Source organism: Oncorhynchus kisutch, unplaced genomic scaffold, assembly GCF_002021735.2.
Source record: "Oncorhynchus kisutch isolate 150728-3 unplaced genomic scaffold, Okis_V2 Okis07a-Okis12b_hom, whole genome shotgun sequence".
Lineage (NCBI taxonomy): Eukaryota > Metazoa > Chordata > Actinopteri > Salmoniformes > Salmonidae > Oncorhynchus > Oncorhynchus kisutch.
Genome location: NW_022261984.1, coordinates 7,054,355 through 7,078,113, shown reverse-complemented (window position 1 = coordinate 7,078,113; position 23,759 = coordinate 7,054,355). Strand labels below are relative to the sequence as shown.

Genomic DNA, 23,759 nt, shown 5'->3' with positions numbered 1-23,759 from the left:
CAGGACTATGGTCCAGGCTCTAACAGGGTGGTGTTATATTGTAGTGTTCCAGGACTATTTTTCAGGCTCTAACAGGGTGGTGTTATATTGTGTTCCAGACTATGTCCAGGCTCTAACAGGGTGGTGTTATATTGTGTTCCAGGACTATGTCCAGGCTCTATAACAGGGTGGTGTTATATTGTTGTGTTCCAGGACACTGTCCAGGCTCTAACAGGGTTGTGTTATATTGTGTTCCAGGACTATGTCCAGGCTCTAACAGGGTGGTGATATATTGTGTTCCAGGACTATGTCCAGGCTCTAACAGGGTGGTGTTATATTGTGTTCCAGGACTATGTCCAGGCTCTAACAGGGTGGTGTTATATTGTTGTGTTCCAGGTCTATGTCCAGGCTCTAACAGGGTGGTGTTATATTGTTTGTGTTCCAGGACTATGTCCAGGCTCTAACAGGGTGGTGTTATATTGTGTTCAGGACTATGTCCAGGCTCTAACAGGGTGGTGTTATATTGTAGTGTTCCCGGACTATGTTCAGGCTCTAACAGGGTGGTGTTATATTGTGTTCCAGGACTATGTCCAGGCTCTAACAGGGGTGGTGTTATATTGTGTTCCAGGACTATGTCCAGGCTCTAACAGGGTGGTGTTATATTGTTGTGTTCCAGGACATGTCCAGGCTCTAACAGGGTGGTGTTATATTGTTGTGTTCCAGGACACTGTCCAGGCTCTAGCAGGGTTGTGTTATATTGTGTTCCAGGACTATGTCCAGGCTCTAACAGGGTGGTGTTATATTGTTGTTCCAGGGACTATGTCCAGGCTCTAACAGGGTGGTGTATATTGTGTCCAGGACTATGTCCAGGCTCTAACAGGGTGGTGTTATATTGTTGTGTTCCAGGACTATGTCCAGGCTCTAACAGGGTGGTGTTATATGTCGTGTTCCAGGACTATGTCCAGGCTCTAACAGGGGTGGTGTTATATTGTGTTCCAGGACTATGTCCAGGCTCTAACAGGGTGGTGTTATATTGTTGTGTTCCAGGACTATGTCCAGGCTCTAACAGGGTGGTGTTATATTGTTGTGTTCCAGGACTATGTCCAGGCTCTAACAGGGTGGTGTTATATTGTGTTCCAGGACTATGTCCAGGCTCTAACAGGGTGGTGTTATATTGTGTTCCAGGACTATGTCCAGGCTCTAACAGGGTGGTGTTATATTGTTGTGTTCCAGGTCTATGTCCAGGCTCTAACAGGGTGGTGTTATATTGTTGTGATTCCCAGGGACTATGTCCAGGCTCTAACAGGGTGGTGTTATATTGTTCCAGGACTATGTCCAGGCTCTAACAGGGTGGTGTTATATTGTAGTGTTCCAGGACTATGTTCAGGCTCTAACAGGGTGGTGTTATGTGTTCCAGGACTATGTCCAGGGTGTGTTATACTTGTGTTCCAGGACTATGTCCAGGCTCTAACAGGGTGGTGTTATATGGTTGTGTTCCAGGACTATGTCCAGGCTCTAACAGGGTGGTGTATATTGTTGTGTTCCAGGACTATGTCCAGGCTCTAACAGGGTGGTGTTATATTGTGTGTCCAGGACTATGTCCAGGCTCTAACAGGGTGGTGTTATATTGTGTTCCAGGACTATGTCCAGGCTCTAACAGGGTGGTGTTATATTGTGTTCCAGGACTATGTCAGGCTCTAACAGGGTGGTGTTATATTGTGTTCCAGGGACTATGTCCAGGCTCTAGCAGGTGGTGTTATATTGTGTTCCAGGACTATGTCCAGGCTCTAACAGGGTGGTGTTATATTGTTGTGTTCCAGGACTATGTCCAGGCTCTAACAGGGTGGTGTTATATTGTGTGTTCCAGGACTATGTCCCAGGCTTCTTAACAGGGTGGTGTTATATTGTGTTCCAGGACTCTGTCCAGGCTATAACAGGGTGGTGTTATATTGTGTTCCAGGACTATGTCCAGGCTCTAACAGGGTGGTGTTATATTGTGTTCCAGGACTATGTCCAGGCTCTAACATGGTGTGTTATATTGTGTTCCAGGACTATGTCCAGGCTCTAACAGGGTAGTGTTATATTGTGTTCCAGGTCTATGTCCAGGCTCTAACAGGGTGGTGTTATATTGTGTTCCAGGACTATGTCCAGGCTCTAACAGGGGGTGATGTTATATTGGGTTTCCAGGACACTCCAGGCTCTAACAAGGGTGGTGTTATATTGTTGTGTTCCAGGACTACTTGTCCAGGCTCTAACGGGTGGTGTTATATTGTTGTGTCCCAGGACTATTGCCAGGCTCTGAACAGGGGGTGTTATAGTGATTGGTTTCCAGGACTATGTCCAGGCTCTAACAGGGTGGTGTTATATTGTTGTGTTCCCGGACTATGATCCAGGCTCCTACGGGTGGTGTTATACTTGTGTTGCCAGGACTATGTCCAGGCCTCTACAGAGGTGGTGTTATATGTGTTCCAGGACTATGTCCAGGCTCTAGCAGGGTGGTGTGTATATTTTGTGTTCCAGGGACTATGTCCAGGCTCTTAACAGGGTGGTGGTTTATATTGTGTGTTCCAGGACTCTTGTCCAGGCTCGTAACAGGGTGGTGTTATATTGTGTTCCAGACTCTGTCCAGGCTCTAACAGGGTGGTGTTATATTGTGTTCCAGGACTATGTCCAGGCTCTAACAGGGTGTGTTATATTGTGTTCCAGGACTATGTCCAGGCTCTAACATGGTGGTGTTATATTGTGTTCCAGGACTATGTCCAGGCTCTAACAGGGTAGTGTTATATTGTGTTCCAGGTCTATGTCCAGGCTCTAACAGGGTGGTGTTATATTGTGTTCCAGGACTCTGTCCAGGCTCTAACAGGGTGGTGTTATATTGGGTTCGAGGACTATGTCCAGGCTCTAACAGGGTGGTGTTATATTGTTGTGTTCCAGGACTATGTCCAGGCTCTAACAGGGTGGTGTTATATTGTTGTGTTCCAGGACACTGTCCAGGCTCTAACAGGGTTGTGTTATATTGTGTTCCAGGACTATGTCCAGGCTCTAACAGGGTGGTGTTATATTGTGTTCCAGGACTATGTCCAGGCTCTAACATGGTGGTGTTATATTGTGTTCCAGGACTATGTCCAGGCTCTAACAGGGTAGTGTTATATTGTGTTCCAGGTCTATGTCCAGGCTCTAACAGGGTGGTGTTATATTGTGTTCCAGGACTCTGTCCAGGCTCTAACAGGGTGGTGTTATATTGGGTTCGAGGACTATGTCCAGGCTCTAACAGGGTGGTGTTATATTGTTGTGTTCCAGGACTATGTCCAGGCTCTAACAGGGTGGTGTTATATTGTTGTGTTCCAGGACACTGTCCAGGCTCTAACAGGGTTGTGTTATATTGTGTTCCAGGACTATGTCCAGGCTCTAACAGGGTGGTGTTATATTGTGTTCCAGGACTATGTCCAGGCTCTAACAGGGTGGTGTTATATTGTGTTCCAGGACTATGTCCAGGCTCTAACAGGGTGGTGTTATATTGTTGTGTTCCAGGACTATGTCCAGGCTCTAACAGGGTGGTGTTATATTGTCGTGTTCCAGGACTATGTCCAGGCTCTAACAGGGTGGTGTTATATTGTTGTGTTCCAGGACTATGTCCAGGCTCTAACAGGGTGGTGTTATATTGTTGTGTTCCAGGACTATGTCCAGGCTCTAACAGGGTGGTGTTATATTGTGTTCCAGGACTATGTCCAGGCTCTAACAGGGTGGTGTTATATTGTTGTGTTCCAGGTCTATGTCCAGGCTCTAACAGGGTGGTGTTATATTGTTGTGTTCCAGGACTATGTCCAGGCTCTAACAGGGTGGTGTTATATTGTGTTCCAGGACTATGTCCAGGCTCTAACAGGGTGGTGTTATATTGTAGTGTTCCAGGACTATGTTCAGGCTCTAACAGGGTGGTGTTATATTGTGTTCCAGGACTATGTCCAGGCTCTAACAGGGTGGTGTTATATTGTGTTCCAGGACTATGTCCAGGCTCTAACAGGGTGGTGTTATATTGTTGTGTTCCAGGACTATGTCCAGGCTCTAACAGGGTGGTGTTATATTGTTGTGTTCCAGGACTATGTCCAGGCTCTAACAGGGTGGTGTTATATTGTGTTCCAGGACTATGTCCAGGCTCTAACAGGGTGGTGTTATATTGTGTTCCAGGACTATGTCCAGGCTCTAACAGGGTGGTGTTATATTGTGTTCCAGGACTATGTCCAGGCTCTAGCAGAGTGGTGTTATATTGTGTTCCAGGACTATGTCCAGGCTCTAACAGGGTGGTGTTATATTGTTGTGTTCCAGGACTATGTCCAGGCTCTAACAGGGTGGTGTTATATTGTTGTGTTCCAGGACTATGTCCAGGCTCTTAACAGGGTGGTGTTATATTGTGTTCCAGGACTCTGTCCAGGCTCTAACAGGGTGGTGTTATATTGTGTTCCAGGACTATGTCCAGGCTCTAACAGGGTGGTGTTATATTGTGTTCCAGGACTATGTCCAGGCTCTAACAGGGTGGTGTTATATTGTGTTCCAGGACTATGTCCAGGCTCTAACAGGGTGGTGTTATATTGTGTTCCAGGACTATGTCCAGGCTCTAACAGGGTGGTGTTATATTGTTGTGTTCCAGGACTATGTCCAGGCTCTAACAGGGTGGTGTTATATTGTCGTGTTCCAGGACTATGTCCAGGCTCTAACAGGGTGGTGTTATATTGTTGTGTTCCAGGACTATGTCCAGGCTCTAACAGGGTGGTGTTATATTGTTGTGTTCCAGGACTATGTCCAGGCTCTAACAGGGTGGTGTTATATTGTGTTCCAGGACTATGTCCAGGCTCTAACATGGTGGTGTTATATTGTGTTCCAGGACTATGTCCAGGCTCTAACAGGGTAGTGTTATATTGTGTTCCAGGTCTATGTCCAGGCTCTAACAGGGTGGTGTTATATTGTGTTCCAGGACTCTGTCCAGGCTCTAACAGGGTGGTGTTATATTGGGTTCCAGGACTATGTCCAGGCTCTAACAGGGTGGTGTTATATTGTTGTGTTCCAGGACTATGTCCAGGCTCTAACAGGGTGGTGTTATATTGTTGTGTTCCAGGACACTGTCCAGGCTCTAACAGGGTTGTGTTATATTGTGTTCCAGGACTATGTCCAGGCTCTAAACAGGGTGGTGTTATATTGTGTTCCAGGACTATGTCCAGGCTCTAACAGGGTGGTGTTATATTGTGTTCCAGGACTATGTCCAGGCTCTAACAGGGTGGTGTTATATTGTTGTGTTCCAGGACTATGTCCAGGCTCTAACAGGGTGGTGTTATATTGTCGTGTTCCAGGACTATGTCCAGGCTCTAACAGGGTGGTGTTATATTGTTGTGTTCCAGGACTATGTCCAGGCTCTAACAGGGTGGTGTTATATTGTTGTGTTCCAGGACTATGTCCAGGCTCTAACAGGGTGGTGTTATATTGTTGTGTTCCAGGACTATGTCCAGGCTCTAACAGGGTGGTGTTATATTGTGTTCCAGGACTATGTCCAGGCTCTAACAGGGTGGTGTTATATTGTGTTCCAGGACTATGTCCAGGCTCTAACAGGGTGGTGTTATATTGTTGTGTTCCAGGACTATGTCCAGGCTCTAACAGGGTGGTGTTATATTGTTGTGTTCCAGGACTATGTCCAGGCTCTTAACAGGGTGGTGTTATATTGTGTTCCAGGACTCTGTCCAGGCTCTAACAGGGTGGTGTTATATTGTGTTCCAGGACTATGTCCAGGCTCTAACAGGGTGGTGTTATATTGTGTTCCAGGACTATGTCCAGGCTCTAACATGGTGGTGTTATATTGTGTTCCAGGACTATGTCCAGGCTCTAACAGGGTAGTGTTATATTGTGTTCCAGGTCTATGTCCAGGCTCTAACAGGGTGGTGTTATATTGTGTTCCAGGACTCTGTCCAGGCTCTAACAGGGTGGTGTTATATTGGGTTCCAGGACTATGTCCAGGCTCTAACAGGGTGGTGTTATATTGTGTTCCAGGACTATGTCCAGGCTCTAGCAGAGTGGTGTTATATTGTGTTCCAGGACTATGTCCAGGCTCTAACAGGGTGGTGTTATATTGTTGTGTTCCAGGACTCTGTCCAGGCTCTAACAGGGTGGTGTTATATTGTTGTGTTCCAGGACACTGTCCAGGCTCTAACAGGGTTGTGTTATATTGTGTTCCAGGACTATGTCCAGGCTCTAACAGGGTGGTGTTATATTGTGTTCCAGGACTATGTCCAGGCTCTAACAGGGTGGTGTTATATTGTGTTCCAGGACTATGTCCAGGCTCTAACAGGGTGGTGTTATATTGTTGTGTTCCAGGACTATGTCCAGGCTCTAACAGGGTGGTGTTATATTGTCGTGTTCCAGGACTATGTCCAGGCTCTAACAGGGTGGTGTTATATTGTTGTGTTCCAGGACTATGTCCAGGCTCTAACAGGGTGGTGTTATATTGTTGTGTTCCAGGACTATGTCCAGGCTCTAACAGGGTGGTGTTATATTGTTGTGTTCCAGGACTATGTCCAGGCTCTAACAGGGTGGTGTTATATTGTGTTCCAGGACTATGTCCAGGCTCTAACAGGGTGGTGTTATATTGTGTTCCAGGACTATGTCCAGGCTCTAACAGGGTGGTGTTATATTGTTGTGTTCCAGGACTATGTCCAGGCTCTAACAGGGTGGTGTTATATTGTTGTGTTCCAGGACTATGTCCAGGCTCTTAACAGGGTGGTGTTATATTGTGTTCCAGGACTCTGTCCAGGCTCTAACAGGGTGGTGTTATATTGTGTTCCAGGACTATGTCCAGGCTCTAACAGGGTGGTGTTATATTGTGTTCCAGGACTATGTCCAGGCTCTAACATGGTGGTGTTATATTGTGTTCCAGGACTATGTCCAGGCTCTAACAGGGTAGTGTTATATTGTGTTCCAGGTCTATGTCCAGGCTCTAACAGGGTGGTGTTATATTGTGTTCCAGGACTCTGTCCAGGCTCTAACAGGGTGGTGTTATATTGGGTTCCAGGACTATGTCCAGGCTCTAACAGGGTGGTGTTATATTGTGTTCCAGGACTATGTCCAGGCTCTAGCAGAGTGGTGTTATATTGTGTTCCAGGACTATGTCCAGGCTCTAACAGGGTGGTGTTATATTGTTGTGTTCCAGGACTCTGTCCAGGCTCTAACAGGGTGGTGTTATATTGTGTTCCAGGACTATGTCCAGGCTCTAACAGGGTGGTGTTATATTGTGTTCCAGGACTATGTCCAGGCTCTAACAGGGTGGTGTTATATTGTGTTCCAGGACTATGTCCAGGCTCTAACAGGGTTGTGTTATGATGGAGTGGAGGGGCTGATCTACCTGGTGCTGTTCTCCTTCGTCACAGCTCTCATGTTCTCCTCCATCGTCTGCAGTGTGCCACACACCTGGCAGAGCAAGAGGTAATACACCTGAACATACACCTCAACACACACAACACAAAAACCTTAACACACCTGAACACACACACCATAACACACCTGAACACACACAACACAAACACCTGAACACACACCTGAACACACACATCACAAACACCTGAACACACACACACACACACACAACACAAACACCTGAACACAAACACCTTAACACACCTGAACACACAACACAAACACCTGAACACACACAACAAACACCTGAACACACACAACACCTTGACACACACCTGAACACATACAACACCTGAACACACACCTGAACACATACAACACCTGAACACATACAACACCTTGACACACACCTGAACACATACAACACACACCTGAACACATACAACACCTGAACACACACAACACAAACACCTGGACACATACAACACCTTGACACACACCTGAACACACACCTGAACACATACAACACCTGAACACATACAACACCTGAACACATACAACACCTGAACACATACAACACCTTGACACACACCTGAACACATACAACACCTGAACACATACAACACCTGAACACATACAACACCTGAACACATACAACACCTGAACACATACAACACCTGAACACACACCTGAACACATACAACACCTGAACACATACAACACCTTGACACACACCTGAACACATACAACACCTGAACACATACAACACCTTGACACACACCTGAACACATACAGCACCTTGACACACACCTGAACACACACAACATCTTAACACACACCTGAACACATACAACATCTTAACACATACAACACCTTAACACACACAACACCTGAACACACACCTTAACACACACCTGAACACATACAACACCTTAACACACACATCTGGCCTATTCCCTGCTAAGACATTGATCAGATCTTACTACTACTGCTACTGCTACTAATACTACTGCTGCTACTACTACTACTCCTAATACTACTGCTGCTACTACTACTACTGTACACAGTCTTCATGTTTAGTATAGTGCATCTGTCTGTCTATCAGACTCTCTCGTCTGTCTGTCTGTCTGTCTGTCTATCACTCTCTCGTCTGTCTGTCTATCAGACTCTCTCGTCTGTCTGTCTGTCTGTCTGTCTGTCTGTCTGTCTGTCTGTCTGTCTGTCTGTCTGTCTGTCTGTCTGTCTGTCTGTCTGTCTGTCTATCAGACTCTCTCGTCTGTCTGTCTGTCTATCAGACTCTCTCGTCTGTCTGTCTGTCTGTCTGTCTGTCTGTCTGTATGCGCCCGTCTCTCAGTGTTATTCCACATCTTCTAATTGGGTCAACACCATTATTTTCTGTCCCCCCCTCATTCCTCCTTCTGTTTCTTCTCCTCTTCCTCTTCCTCTTCCTCTTCCTCGTCCTCGTCTTCCTTTCTCCTACCAATGTTCTGATTTGTAAAAACCTGTGACTCGGAATGGGACGATGGAATCCTCAGTAACAGTTGATGGGGACACGGATCATATCATATATAGATTAATAAGGGTCATTGACGGTTTTGGCCCATGGCGTAATATATTTTGTACTAAATACATTGGACTTCTCAATTGACATCTCTGTAGCGACAGAGATTCTGTGTGTCCCTCGTCGACCTCCTCCTGGGTTTCTATCATCGAGAAGAGAGGCCTTGGCAGAGTGCTTTGTGTAAGGACAGTCCTGCTTTTGGGCTCTGTGTGTGTGGATGAGTTTTGGGCAGCTTTATATGCGAGTGTGGCAGCATTAGAACCTATTCTGAAATAGCACTGCTGCCCTCTGGTGGTGTGAAGAGATAACAGTTGAAGCCTCTCAGCGAACCCGTGCTTGCCTCTTCACTGCCCGTGCAATCTACGGACCGATCTAAAGTTCTACAAACATGTTTTATACCCTGTGTAGTTGACCTGCACTCCACTACCTTCCCAATAAGCACACGTCCTATCTGATTATTTCATTATTTTTCGCTGACGATTGTTTTTAAATTTTTTTTATTGATCATTGTATGTCACAGCAGAAAATGGTTCACCACCGGCGGCCATTTTGACCTGATTTTAGTTTTCTTTGTGACATTTTGTATGCATTTACATTTTTATGGTGCACTCAAGATTTCAGATGCATGAATCAAATAACCTCAAATGCATGAATCAAATGGCTTGAAATAAATGAATCAAATTTCTTTTTTTAACTTAACCTTTATTTAACTAGGCAAGTCAGTTAAGAACAAATTCTTATTTACAACGATGGTCTAGGAACAGTGGGTTAACTGCCTTGTTCAGGGGCAGAACAAGAGATTTTTACCTTGTCAGCTCAGGGATTCGATCCAGCAACCTTTCGCTTTACTGGCCCAACGCTCTAACCACTAGGCTACCTGCCGCCCCACTTCCTCCTGAAGTGTGATTGAAATGAATGAATCAAATGGCTTGAAACAAATGAATCAAATGGCTTGAAATTAATAAATCAAATGGCTTGAAAAGGAATGAATCAAATGGCTTGAAAAGGAATGAATCAAATGGCTTGAAATGAATGAATCAAATGGCTTGAAAAGGAATGAATCAAATGGCTTGAAATGAATGAATCAAATGGCTTGAAAAGGAATGAATCAAATGGCTTGAAATGATTGCTCATTATGGGGAGTCAGTCATTGCCTGCCGTTCAGGGGAATCGATTCCGATGATTCCTTTGTAAATAAGCTCTATGCTTCTCTCCTGTCCTCTTGCTATATCCCTCTGCTGCTGAGACAAAGCTGCTACTGATGACGGTGAGGATGATGCTGAAAACTGCACCATATCTCTGGTTCCTTCTACAATTGGCTGAAATGGAACAAATCTGACTCCTGACTTCTGATCTTTGACCCCTAGACAGTGTTCTGTGAACCTCGTGTGCACCTGTGCTTTGTGGTGGGGTGGTGCCTGTGGGGGTTGATGGTGGTGGGGGTGTTTTGGGGTTATTCTTGCCTGGCGTCTCTCCATTGCACCAATACCAATACAAGGGAATTAGGTGGTTTAGTGTGGACTTGGCCCCTAGTCCCTGATCTTGGGTCAGTTTTTAATATTCCTCATTTAATGGTAAAAGGTCAGGTTTGTGGGAGGGGAAGCTGATCCTAGATCAGTCGGTTGAGGGGTGTATTATCCTCCTTCAAGGGTCCTATGAGTCTGAGTTGACCCTCTATCAGCTCCTCTCTCCTCTGTTCTCACTCTCACTGTCTGTCTCCCCTCACCCCTCCTTCCTCTCGCCCGGCCCCTCCCCTCGCCCGGCCCCTCCCCTTGGCCCGGCCCCTCCCCTTGGCCCTGGCCAATGAAGGACGGATGATGAGGATGGAGAAGACGAGTCTGCTGCCCAAGGCAATCGGGGGGCGGGTCCTCATGATAACCTGTACCGCGTGCACATGCCCAGCCTCTACAGCTGTGGTAGCAGCTACGGCAGCGAAGCTAGCATCCCTGCTACGGCCCACACTGTCAGCAATGCCCCTGTCACTGAGTACATGTGAGTTTGTACCCCACCGGTAGCCGCTAGCTGAAACAACACACTGCCTGCTACACAAGCTAGCCACGCGATCTCCATTGCCTGCCATACATTATTGTAGCTAGCGAGTGAGTTAGCCTGCTAGCCACATGTCAGTTAGCACCGCTAGCAGAATCAACACACTGCCTGCTATACAAGCTCAAGTTAGCCACGCGATCGCCATTGCCTGCCAAACATTATCGCTAGCTAGCGAGTGAGTTAGCATGCTAGCATAAACAAAACACTGCCTGCTATCAGTTAGCTATCAGTTACCCAAATGAAGCTACACTGCCTGCTCAGTGATATACACTAGGCTACATGTGAGTAAGCCTGCTAGCCATATCGGAGTTAGCTTTTACACATTGCCTGCCTGCCATACAAGTTAGCTATTGCCTGCTACCAATTAGCCACGCAATTACCATTGACTGGTATCGGCCTACCATGAAGCTACAGCTAAAGGGTGTGAGTTAGCCTGCTAGCCGCTAGCGGGAACCCATTGCCTGCCAGTCACTAGCTAGCACATGCTAGCTAGTCCCGTCAATGATCATTTGAGCCTGCATGGACTCAGACAAACATTGCTACTATTGTAATATTTAACCACCAGGCTGCCACATTGAAGACAGATACACTCACAAACGTATATAAAGTAGCCTAAGTTTGTTTTATTCAGTAAAGAGTCCCTATGTCTTCGTGTCACTGATAAGGACCATGTTACAGATCATGGTCAGCATGATGATACCCAGTAGTGTTCCCATAAGGTGAAACACATATCAATCTGCATGGTTGAACGCTGTGGCCTTACAAGGTTTTACACCCTTCATCTACACACATGATGACTGCAGTATATGTTTCTCCTCCTCGTCCACTTCAATAACGCACTTCAGTTAATGTAATAGGCCTGCATACCTTTTCAACTAGTCAATGTAATAGGCCTGCATACCTTTTCAACTAGTCAACGTAATAGGCCTGCATACCTTTTCAACTAGTCAACGTAATAGGCCTGCATACCTTTTCAACTAGTCAACGTAATAGGCCTGCATACCTTTTCAACTAGTCAACGTAATAGGCCTGCATACCTTTTCAACTAGTCAACGTAATAGGCCTGCATACCTTTTCAACTAGTCAACGTAATAGGCCTGCATACCTTTTCAACTAGTCAACGTAATAGGCCTGCATACCTTTTCAACTAGTCAACGTAATAGGCCTGCATACCTTTTCAACTAGTCAACGTAATAGGCCTGCATACCTTTTCAACTAGTCAACGTAATAGGCCTGCATACCTTTTCAACTAGTCAACGTAATAGGCCTGCATACCTTTTCAACTAGTCAACGTAATAGGCCTGCATACCTTTTAACTAGTCAACGTAACAGGCCTGCATACCTTTTCTACTAGTCAAGTAATAGGCCTGCATACCTTTTCAACTAGTCAACGTAATAGACCTGCATACCTTTTCAACTAGTCAACGTAATAGGCCTGCATACCTTTTCAACTAGTCAACGTAATAGGCCTGCATACCTTTTCAACTAGTCAACGTAATAGGCCTGCATACCTTTTCAAACTAGTCAACGTAATAGGCCTGCATACCTTTTCAACTAGTCAACGTAATAGGCCTGCATACCTTTTCAACTAGTCAACGTAATAGGCCTGCATACCTTTTCAACTAGTCAACGTAATAGGCCTGCATACCTTTTAACTAGTCAACGTAACAGGCCTGCATACCTTTTCTACTAGTCAAGTAATAGGCCTGCATACCTTTTCAACTAGTCAACGTAATAGACCTGCATACCTTTTCAACTAGTCAACGTAATAGGCCTGCATACCTTTTAACTAGTCAACGTAACAGGCCTGCATACCTTTTCTACTAGTCAAGTAATAGGCCTGCATACCTTTTCAACTAGTCAACGTAATAGACCTGCATACCTTTTCAACTAGTCAAGTAATAGGCCTGCATACCTTTTCAACTAGTCAACGTAACAGGCCTGCATACCTTTTAACTAGTCAACGTAACAGGCCTGCATACCTTTTAACTAGTCAACGTAATAGGCCTGCATACCTTTTAACTAGTCAACGTAACAGGCCTGCATACCTTTTCAACTAGTCAACGTAATAGGCCTGCATACCTTTTAACTAGTCAACATAACAGGCCTGCATACCTTTTCAACTAGTCAACGTAACAGGCCTGCATACCTTTTCAACTAGTCAACGTAACATGCCTGCATACCTTTTAACTAGTCAACGTAACAGGCCTGCATACCTTTTAACTAGTCAACGTAACAGGCCTGCATACCTTTTAACTAGTCAACGTAACAGGCCTGCATACCTTTTCAACTAGTCAACGTAATAGGCCTGCATACCTTTTAACTAGTCAACGTAACAGGCCTGCATACCTTTTCAACTAGTCAACGTAACAGGCCTGCATACCTTTTCAACTAGTCAACGTAATAGGCCTGCATACCTTTTCAACTAGTCAACGTAACAGGCCTGCATACCTTTTCAACTAGTCAACGTAACATGCCTGCATACCTTTTAACTAGTCAACGTAACAGGCCTGCATACCTTTTAACTAGTCAACGTAACAGGCCTGCATACCTTTCAACTAAATGTAATAGGCCTGCATACCTTTCAACTAAACGTAATAGGCCTGCATACCTTTCAACTAAACGTAACAGGCCTGCATACCTTTTCAACTAGTCAACGTAACAGGCCTGCATACCTTTTCAACTAGTCACGTAACATGCCTGCATACCTTTTAACTAGTCAACGTAACAGGCCTGCATACCTTTTAACTAGTCAACGTAACAGGCCTGCATACCTTTCAACTAAATGTAATAGGCCTGCATACCTTTCAACTAAACGTAATAGGCCTGCATACCTTTCAACTAAACGTAACAGGCCTGCATACCTTTTCAACTAGTCAACGTAAGTTTAAGTTATGCATTCATTTATTCCATTAAGTATACCACTGATACAAAACAATACATTATTTATAAAAAATAAGAAGATTATCACGTGCACCGGATAGGTGCAGGGAAATGTGTTGTTTTACATGGTCGGCCATGGTAGTACGGCACCCCAGGAGCAAATTAGGGTTCAGTGCTTTGCTCAAGGGCACATCAACCTTTTGGTTACTGGCCCAACCTGTTGTTAACAAGTCAACATCCAGCGCCAGGACAATAATATAGCAGACACGGTGCTGTTGTTGTGGACGCCGACCACATACTGAGGGTCTGAGGCTAAGTCCCAATGATCTCTCCTTCCTCTTGAAGTGTGCACTCATTCACCACTCCCCACCATTGTAAAAAGCATTTTGATTGACGTTGGCATGGATACTAGAATACTAGATGGAGTTTCCGTATTCCAGTCATATACATGAAGGGAAGTGAACAAGTGCACACTTCGGGAGAAAGGAGAGATAATTGGGACGCAATCTAGTTGTTGTAGGGAGGACTGTAGTGCAGGAAGTTACAACAGAAACCAGGAAGTGACAACAATAACCAGGAAGTGACCTCAGTAACCAGGAAGTGACCTCAGTAACCTCTCGTTTGTGACGCAGGACCCAGAACGCAAACTTTCAGACCCCCAGGTGTGAGAACACGCCTCTGATTGGCAGGGAATCCCCTCCACCCTCTGTAAGTGCACACTTTCTAGTACACACTATCCCCTCCACCCTTTGTAAGTGCACACTTTCTAGTACACACTCTACTACAGTATGCCCCCTCCGAACCCTGAAGGTGTTTTACCTTCGAGTGTCGAAATACCATCGCAAAGGTCATTTTGGCAGCCTGGCTTTTTTAAATGTAATAGATTGTATTCAAAACAGGTGTTTAGTCTGACAGATCACAGATGAAAAACAAGACATTTTGTCAGTCTCTAATTCTGATGTAAACTCTGGTTAGTCTATTTTGCATGTCAAATGGAACCCTATTCCCTATGGGCCCTAGTCAAAAGCAGTGCACTATATAGGGAATAGGGTGCCATAGGTCTCTAGTCAAAAGCAGTGCACTATATAGGGAATAGGGCGCCATTTGGGACGTGGGTAATTATTTGAAGCGTGTTCCCACAAGATCTCTGTAAGAGGAGAAAACAGTGGTGAAGTTTCAAGCTAAGGGCTATTCATTCCATCCAACTGGGCCTGTGGTGCTAACCATTTGGTGGTACAAGACTGGGCCAGTGGTGCTAACCATTTGGTGGTACAAGACTGGGCCAGTGGTGCTAACCATTTGGTAGTACAAGACTGGGCCTGTGGTGCTAACCATTTGGTAGTACAAGACTGGGCCAGTGGTGCTAACCATTTGGTAGTACAAGACTGGGCCAGTGGTGTTAACCATTTGGTTGTGGAAGACTGGTCCAGTGGTGCTAACCATGTGGTAGTAGAAGACTGGGCCTGTGGTGCTAACCATTTGGTAGTACAAGACTGGGCCAGTGGTGCTAACCATTTGGTAGTATGAGACTGGGCCAGCGGTGCCAACCATTTGGTGGTATGAGACTGGGCCAGCGGTGCCAACCATTTGGTGGTACGAGACTTGACCTCTTGTACTTCTCCTTGAACCAGATTTCATCGCTGCATCATCAGGTCTCAATAAGGAAGTATAGAGGCTGGGTTGGTCCCAGTTAACCCTTGAAGAGCTCTCTCTTATATCTTCATACTTCTTCATAGGATTCATAGGAAACAAATGGGTGTTGACATGTGCTCTTTCTTTTGAGACGCTTGGTGTCTGACGCTGGGTTTTCCCTTCTTCTTTTTTAACGTTGTATCTCTTGAGTCTGTGGACGGGCGATACGGTCTTTCCAGTACAGCCATTGGTTAAAGCTGGTTGTTTCCGAAGACGTTTTACCTTGAAGTCACCCGGAGTGACTTCCTGTCCATGTCCGTCCTTAATTCGTGTGCCCCCCCCCCCCCCCTAGTAAACCACAGGCAACGCTCCTTTAGTCCTGTCCCCATAGTGTGTCTGTGTGTACACGTCCTCTAGATGCATGTGACCTATGTATGTGTTCCCCTGTCATCACTAAACATCACTACTAGTTCTTCACCTGGGGTGTGTTCATTATGGAAAAACGTTTACCATTTTATGAACCGAACGGAAGCAAAGCAGCAAAAAAAATGTGAGTTTCTATCGGGACAAATTCAGGTAGGTCCCCTCCCAGTTTCGTTCCGTTTGCTTCCGTTTCAGAAGCATTTCGACAAACAGAATCGGAGGAATGAATTACATCCCTGATTCACAGGGCCAACTGCTGAAAACCACCCATAGAGGTGGATAGAGGTCACACAAAGGCTAGTTTAGAAGCAAATATGTGCCCTCTATCCAACTCTATGACGTCATGTCATCCACCACCACCGTCTAGCAGTAGACACCACCTCGGGTTTGGTGATGCACGGTGGCCATTTTGTGCCTTATGGCTCACCAAGCACTAGTTTCCACATTAAAGATGGGGAAACTGGGAAACCCAGCGCTACAGTACTCCCTCACTAAGACCACTGACTAATATCAGGCTAACCTAACCTTCTACATCAGAATTAGAGCACTAATACAATTGATCAATTCAATATTTTATACTATTTCCTGTCTAATAATAATCATCTAGAGTTGAGTGCTAACGCCTGTCAAAAACCCTGCAGGACTATAATCCTAATCCTAATCAATCTCTGTCGTGATAATTGTTGTTTTTAATCCACTACCTCAGGCTGTCCAAATGACTAGTGAAGTGTGTGTGTGTTGGTGTGTGTTGCTTGTTTACCATAGTGTTCCACTCTACCAACCCCCTCACCCTGTCCTCTACTCTCTGTCTCTCTCTGTCTCTGGACACTTGTAAGCAGCATATCTCTACATACTCTTCCCTACTCCCGCCCCCTTTTGAAGTACACTAGTATACATACTCTTCCCTACTCACTTCCCCTTTTGAAGTACACTCGTATACATACTCTTCCCTACTCCCTTCCCCTTTTGAAGTACACTAGTATACATACTCTTCCCTACTCACTTCCCCTTCTGAAGTACACTAGTATACATACCCTTCCCTACTCACTTCCCCTTCTGAAGTACACTAGTATACATACCCTTCCCTACTCCCTTCCCCTTTTGAAGTACACTAGTATACATACCCTTCCCTACTCCCTCCCCCTTTTGAAGTACACTAGTATACATACCCTTCCCTACTCGCTTCCCCTTCTGAAGTACACTAGTATACATACTCTTCCCTACTCCCTCCCCCTTCTGAAGTACACTAGTATACATACCCTTCCCTACTCGCTTCCCCTTCTGAAGTACACTAGTATACATACCCTTCCCTACTCACTTCCCCTTCTGAAGTACACTAGTATACATACCCTTCCCTACTCCCTCCCCCTTCTGAAGTACACTAGTATACATACCCTTCCCTACTCGCTTCCCCTTCTGAAGTACACTAGTATACATACCCTTCCCTACTCACTTCCCCTTCTGAAGTACACTAGTATACATACCCTTCAGATTAGGGCTGTTGATGGCTACAATATTACTTTTTTTGTTATTTTCTTTTCTTTCTTTTTCTCTCCCTACATTTCTCTCTCTTCCCCCCTCCCTCTCTCCCTACCTCTCTCTCTCTCTCCCCCCTCTCTCTCTCCCTACCTCTCCTCTCTCCCTACCTCTCTCTCTCTTCCCCCCTCCCTCTCTCTCTCCCTACCTCTCTCTCTCCCTACCTCTCTCTTCCCTGTTTCTCCTCTCTCTCCCTACCTCTCTCTCTCTCCCCTACCTCTCTCTCTCTCTCTCTCCCTACCTACCTCTCTCTCTCTCTCTACCTCTCTCTCTCTCCCTACCTCTCTCTCTCTCTCCCTACCTCTCTCTCTCTCTCCCTACCTCTCTCTCTCCCCCTCCCTCCCTCTCTTCTCTCTTCCCCTCCCTCTCTCCCCCTCTGTCTGTCTTTCTCCCCTCCCTCTCTCTCTCTCTCTCTCTCTCTCCTCTTCCCCCTCTGTCTGTCTTTCTCCCCTACCACTCTCTCTCTTCCCCTCCCCTCTCTCTTCCCCTCTCTCTCTCTCTTCCCTCCCTTCCTCTCCTCTCTCTCTCTTCCCCTCCTTTTGTCTTTCTCCCCTACCGCCCTCTCCTCTCTCTCTCTCTCTCTCTCTCTCTCTCCTCTCTCTCTCTCTCTCTCTCTCTCTTCTCTCTCTCTCTCTCTCTCTCTCTCTCTCTCTCTCTTTCCCCTCCCCCCCCCTCTCTCTCCCCTCCCCTCTCTCTTCCCCTCCTCTCTCTCTTCCCCTCTCTCTCTTCCCCTCTCCCTCTCGTCTCTCTCTCTCTCTCTCTCTCTCTCTCTCCTATGTTGTCTTTCTCCCCTCCCCCTCTCTCTTCCCCTCCCCTCTCTCTTCCCCTCCCTCCCTCCCTCTCTTCCCCTCCCCCTCTCTCTTCCCCTCCCTCCCTCTCTTCCCCTCCCTCCCTCTCTTCCCCTCCCTCCCTCTCTTCCCCTCCCTCCCTCTCTTCCCCTCCCCCTTCCCCTCTCTCTCCCTCTCCCCCTCTCTCTTCCCCTCCCTCTCTCTCTTCCCCTCCCTCTCTCTTCCCCTCTCTCTCTTCCTCCCTCTCTTCCCCTCTCCCTCTCTCTTCCCCTCCCTCCCTCTCTCCCCTCCCTCCCTCTCTTCACCTCCCTCCCTCTCTTTCCCCTCCCTCCCTCTCTTCCCCTCCCTCCCTCTCTTCCCCTCTCTTCTCCCTCCCCCCCCCCCTCTTCCCTCTTCCCCTCCCTCTCTCTCTTCCCCTCCCTCTCTCTCTTCCCCTCCCCCTCTCTCTTCCCCTCCCTCTCTCTCTTCCCCTCCCCCTCTCTCTTCCCCTCTCTCTCTCTTCCCCTCCCTCTCTCTCTTCCCCTCTCTCACTTCCCCTCCCTCTCTCTCCGTCTTTCTCCCCTACCTCTCTCTCTCTCTTTCTCTCCAGTACACCTCGAGTATGAGGGCCAAGTATCTGGCCACCAGTGGACCGGACCAGAACCGACGGTCAGTCCCCAATGACCAGTTGGACCCAGCCAGCCGACCACATCCCCTCGCCAGACCACAGTCATCTGTCCACTAGAACCTTCCAGAACCTACCAAAACCTCCTAGAACCTATTATAACCTACCAGAATATTCTAGACAGAACTCATCAACCAATTTTTCATTCCACTAAAGAACCACAACCCACTAGAACCACAACTCTTTAGAACCTGTTGACACAGTAGTCCACGTATAGAACCAGAACCACTAAGGATCATAACCACCTCCTCAGCCCATAGGAACCACTAAAATAATACTTCTCAGATTCACCTGAACAGACCACAGTGGGTTGAAAACCAGAGCCAACCAACGGACCATCTAGCCCAGCTCACCAGAACAGAACCTCAACCAATCAGCCAACCAACACCAACCTACCTACAGACTCCAGAAGATCACCATGAACCCTTGTAGATCTCCCCCCTCCCCCCACCACCACCTCAACTCCCACAGTCCCACTCAGCTCTACACCATCTCAAGCTGGATCCTCCACCTCTTTACCAAGTATACTGCCCTCTGGTGGTGACTGCCGGTATGAGCCTGTTTATTAAGTATACGGCCCTCTGGTGGTGACTGCCGGTATGAGCCTGTTTATTAAGTATACGGCCCTCTGGTGGTGACTGCCGGTATGAGCCTGTTTATTAAGTATACGGCCCTCTGGTGGTGACTGCCGGTATGAGCCTGTTTATTAAGTATACGGCCCTCTGGTGGTCACTGCCGGTATGAGCCTGATTATTAAGTATACGGCCCTCTGGTGGTGACTGCCGGTATGAGCCTGTTTATTAAGTATACGGCCCTCTGGTGGTGACTGCCGGTATGAGCCTGTTTATTAAGTATACTGCCCTCTGGTGGTCACTGCCGGTATGAGCCTGTTTATTAAGTATACTGCCCTCTGGTGGTGACTGCCGGTAGAGCCTGTTTATTAAGTATACTGCCCTCTGGTGGTCACTGCCAGTATTAGCCTGTTTATTAAGTATACTGCCCTCTGGTGGTCACTGCAGGTGTGAGCCTGTTTATTAAGTATACAGCCCTCTGGTGGTCACTGCAGGTATGAGCCACACACACAAACATCCTGTATAGAACTGTAAATAGTGAAATAGTATGAGTTACATTCTGGAGGAAGACTCAACTGAAACATGGTGGTATTTAGAGTGTGTGTTTCCAAGGTCTGAGGCTGTATCTCATTCTAGGCCACACACACACAGAGAGGCCTGTACGTGTGTGTACCTCTCTCTACTCTACCTGCCTCTGTAAACAACCTCCTGCCATCTAATCTACCAAGCCACTAGGACACAGAATCTGACTGCAAAACGGCCCCCTGCACTCTGCAAAACGCTCCAACATTCCTGTAACATCTGGTATTTTAAACTTCACTGCAAAGGGCTGTTGTGCAGACGGACCATGTGGCCTGAAGCTGAATCAGAAAGCCATGTTGTGGAGTAACCACTCTCTGTAGATAGATTTAGCCACCACTGTACAGCAGTGACATGTTAGCATTTAGCCTGTGTTAAGAGCCACGTTAACTAACTACATGTATGACTACAACTTGAAATCGTGACCTCTCTCTTGAGTGTGTTCATGTGTTCTGTGTGTGTTTGCGTGCGTCTAACGCACATGTAAATATGAGTCCAGGACCGAACGGAACATGGTGTAATTCCAAACATTCTGAAATCAGATTCCGATTCCAGATTCCCAGAGAAAGAGTTTGCGTTCCCAAAAAGACGAAGGGATATGGGAGAGCTCACCTGTGGGCTCATAACTCTGTATAAATGAGGGATGTGACCTCTCCTAAACTGAAGGACCTGGGGGAGCTCATCTGTGGGTTAACAACTCTGTATAATGAGGGATGTGACCTCTCCTAAACTGAAGGACATGGGAGAGCTCACCTGTGGGCTCATAACTCTGTATAATGAGGGATGTGACCTCTCCTAAACTGAAGGACCTGGGGGAGCTCACCTGTGGGTTAACAACTCTGTATAATGAGGGATGTGACCTCTCCTAAACTGAAGGACCTGGGGGAGCTCATCTGTGGGTTAACAACTCTGTATAATGAGGGATGTGACCTCTCCTAAACTGAAGGACATGGGAGAGCTCACCTGTGGGTTAACAACTCTGTATAATGAGGGATGTGACCTCTCCTAAACTGAAGGACATGGGAGAGCTCACCTGTGGGTTAACAACTCTGTATAATGAGGGATGTGACCTCTCCTAAACTGAAGGACATGGGAGAGCTCACCTGTGCCAAAATAACTGAATAATGAGGGATGTGACCTCTCCTAAACTGAAGGACATGGGAGAGCTCACCTGTGCCAAAATAACTGAATAATGAGGGATGTGACCTCTCCTAAACTGAAGGACATGGGAGAGCTCACCTGTGGGTTAATAACTGAATAATGAGGGATGTGACCTCTCTTTATCCCATCATTCCTTTTTTTAGTTCCTTAATTCTCAGAAAGGGAAAATAAATGCTGGATAATGTTGGATCATACGGTGAAAGACAGAGAAAGACTCTTAAAATAAAATGTGTTTTTAATTTAGTTTTAAAAAATGTAACTTGATAATGAAGAATTGGGGCGCTGTGACCAACTTTCTCTTTAAATAAATAAATGTTTAATTCCATTTTTATTATTTCGTCAAACAGGGATCTTCTTTAACGACCTGACTAAAGGTCACGATGAGGTTAGAGGTCACAACCTTTCTCAAAACAGGACGTTTTTTTTCTTCTTTTTCTCGGAAGCACAAACGATCTTTGCGGTAACTATGGGAGACGGAAAAGAAGAACACCCACACGTCAACGTAACGTGTGTGTGTTGTGGGAACGCTTAGAGCCTCGTGGAACATGGTGAAGTGAAAGGAAAGGTCTCCTTAACCTAGGTTAGGGGCCAACCATAGAGTAAGATACTTTACTAGGTACTCTATCTAACTCTATGGGGCTGCCAGTCGTTTATCTCTAGGGGCCGACCATAGTTAGACAGAGGACTCTCTAAAGACCCTCGTACCTTACTAGGTACTGTAACTCTATGGGGCTGCCAGTAGTTTATCTCTAGGGGCCAACCATAGTTAGACAGAGGACTCCCTAAAGACCCTCTTACCTTACTAGGTACTCTAACTAACTCTATGGGGCTGCCAGTAGTTTATCTCTAGGGGCCGGCCATAGAGTAAGATAGAGGACTCTAAAGTTCACTCTTACTTTACTAGGTACTCTATCTAACTCTATGGGTCTGCCAGTCGTTCTCTCTCTCGCAACTATGTGCCGTGAAGTGTATGATGATAATAGTGTAGCTGTAATCTCTCTCATCACTCTTGTGTGTGATGGCTCGTCCAGTGTAGTCTTGGTATTGCTCTCTTCTCTCCTGTGTGTGCTGTCTGTCTGTACGTACAGTACAGTGGTCTGTGTGTGCTGTCTGTCTGTACAGTACAGTGGTCTGTGTGTGCTGTCTGTCTGTACAGTACAGTACAGTGGGCTGTGTTGCCAGCAAATTAAGGGTCATTATTATTATCCAATCTTCGTCTAAGAAACACACACACTAACGTTCATTGCAGACCCACACATTGCAGACACACACATTGCAGACACACACATTGCAGACATACACATTGCAGACACACACAGTATTCTTTATATCTAGCCATAGTCCTGTGAACTGTCTCACACACACCCTAGAACTACAGTACCCATAACACCCTCACTTCTGTAAATTTGACACTGGTTAGCATTTGCATCATGGGAAATGTAGTGTATTAACTAGAGGGATTTCCAGTTAATGGGAGAAAGAGTCCATAGGAATGATCGTTCAAACGATCTTGATTAACTCGCTCTGGGTAGAAGTTGCCTTTAACCACATATCTAGGATCAATTTACTCTCCCATTATCCTAATCTTAACCATTAGGCGGAACACACACAAAAAAAAAAATCTTCGATCAGTGTCTAGGAAGCAACTTCATCCTACCCGGACAAGCTCAGTGTGTGTGTGTATATAATTGACTGTGAATGAAAGACCAGCGAGACAATCGTAACTGGCGTGATTCCACTCGTTCTTAATGTTCTGTTTATCACGTCACCATGACAACGCTACCTATACTACGGCGTTTTGCACGACGGGAGGAGGACCGAAAAAATAAATATATATATATACTGTTGGAAACTAAAAGAACCAATGGCCTTTTCTTAAACTTGTAACAATCTAACAACTCTTCATATCACACGTTTTAATTTGTCTGTCTTCTAAAAAAAAAAAGAATCATAAAAAAACAAACTATAGCTAGCTCTTTTTGTAGGGTAATAATTATTATTATTACGGTAAGAGCACCATTTGTTTTCTGTTTTTCTTTATAATAATGCCGAATGACTGTCTTGAATTGCATTTTTATTTTTTATAAAACCGTACTGTAGACTTGTTACATTTTTTTGATGGTTGTTTTTATGTACCTGGCTACAACAACGGTTTACTAAGACGATAATACTGTCTGTTCTCAACTGTGGTGGTGACATTATTGAGCCTGGAATCCATGTTTTAAAACCAGAATTAAAACAACTTTGACTCAGAACGACTGGAGTGGTCTGTTATTGTATTTGACACATCTCCTCCCTCCCTATATCTATCTGTACATCTCCTCTCTCCCTATATCTATCTGTACATCTCCTCCCTCCCTATATCTATCTGTACATCTCCTCCCTCCCTATATCTATCTGTACATCTCCTCTCTCCCTATATCTATCTGTACATCTCCTCCCTCCCTATATCTATCTGTACATCTCCTCCCTCCCTATATCTATCTGTACATCTCCTCCCTCCCTATATCTATCTGTACATCTCCTCCCTCCCTATATCT

At 45.9% G+C, this 23,759-nt stretch overlaps 1 protein-coding gene across 1 annotated transcript in view; it reads left to right on the top strand.

The window, feature by feature from the left end:
• Positions 1 to 23,474, top strand: part of LOC109885679 (protein tweety homolog 3) — a 72,308-nt gene extending 48,834 nt beyond the window's left edge. The window contains exons 11-14 of the mRNA XM_031814565.1: positions 7,304 to 7,440; positions 10,742 to 10,924; positions 14,497 to 14,572; positions 18,833 to 23,474. Of these exons, the coding sequence (XP_031670425.1) occupies positions 7,304 to 7,440; positions 10,742 to 10,924; positions 14,497 to 14,572; positions 18,833 to 18,967 (531 nt within the window). The 3' untranslated portion in view covers positions 18,968 to 23,474. The remainder of the gene's footprint in view (positions 1 to 7,303; positions 7,441 to 10,741; positions 10,925 to 14,496; positions 14,573 to 18,832) is intronic.
• The last annotated feature ends 285 nt before the right edge of the window (positions 23,475 to 23,759 follow it).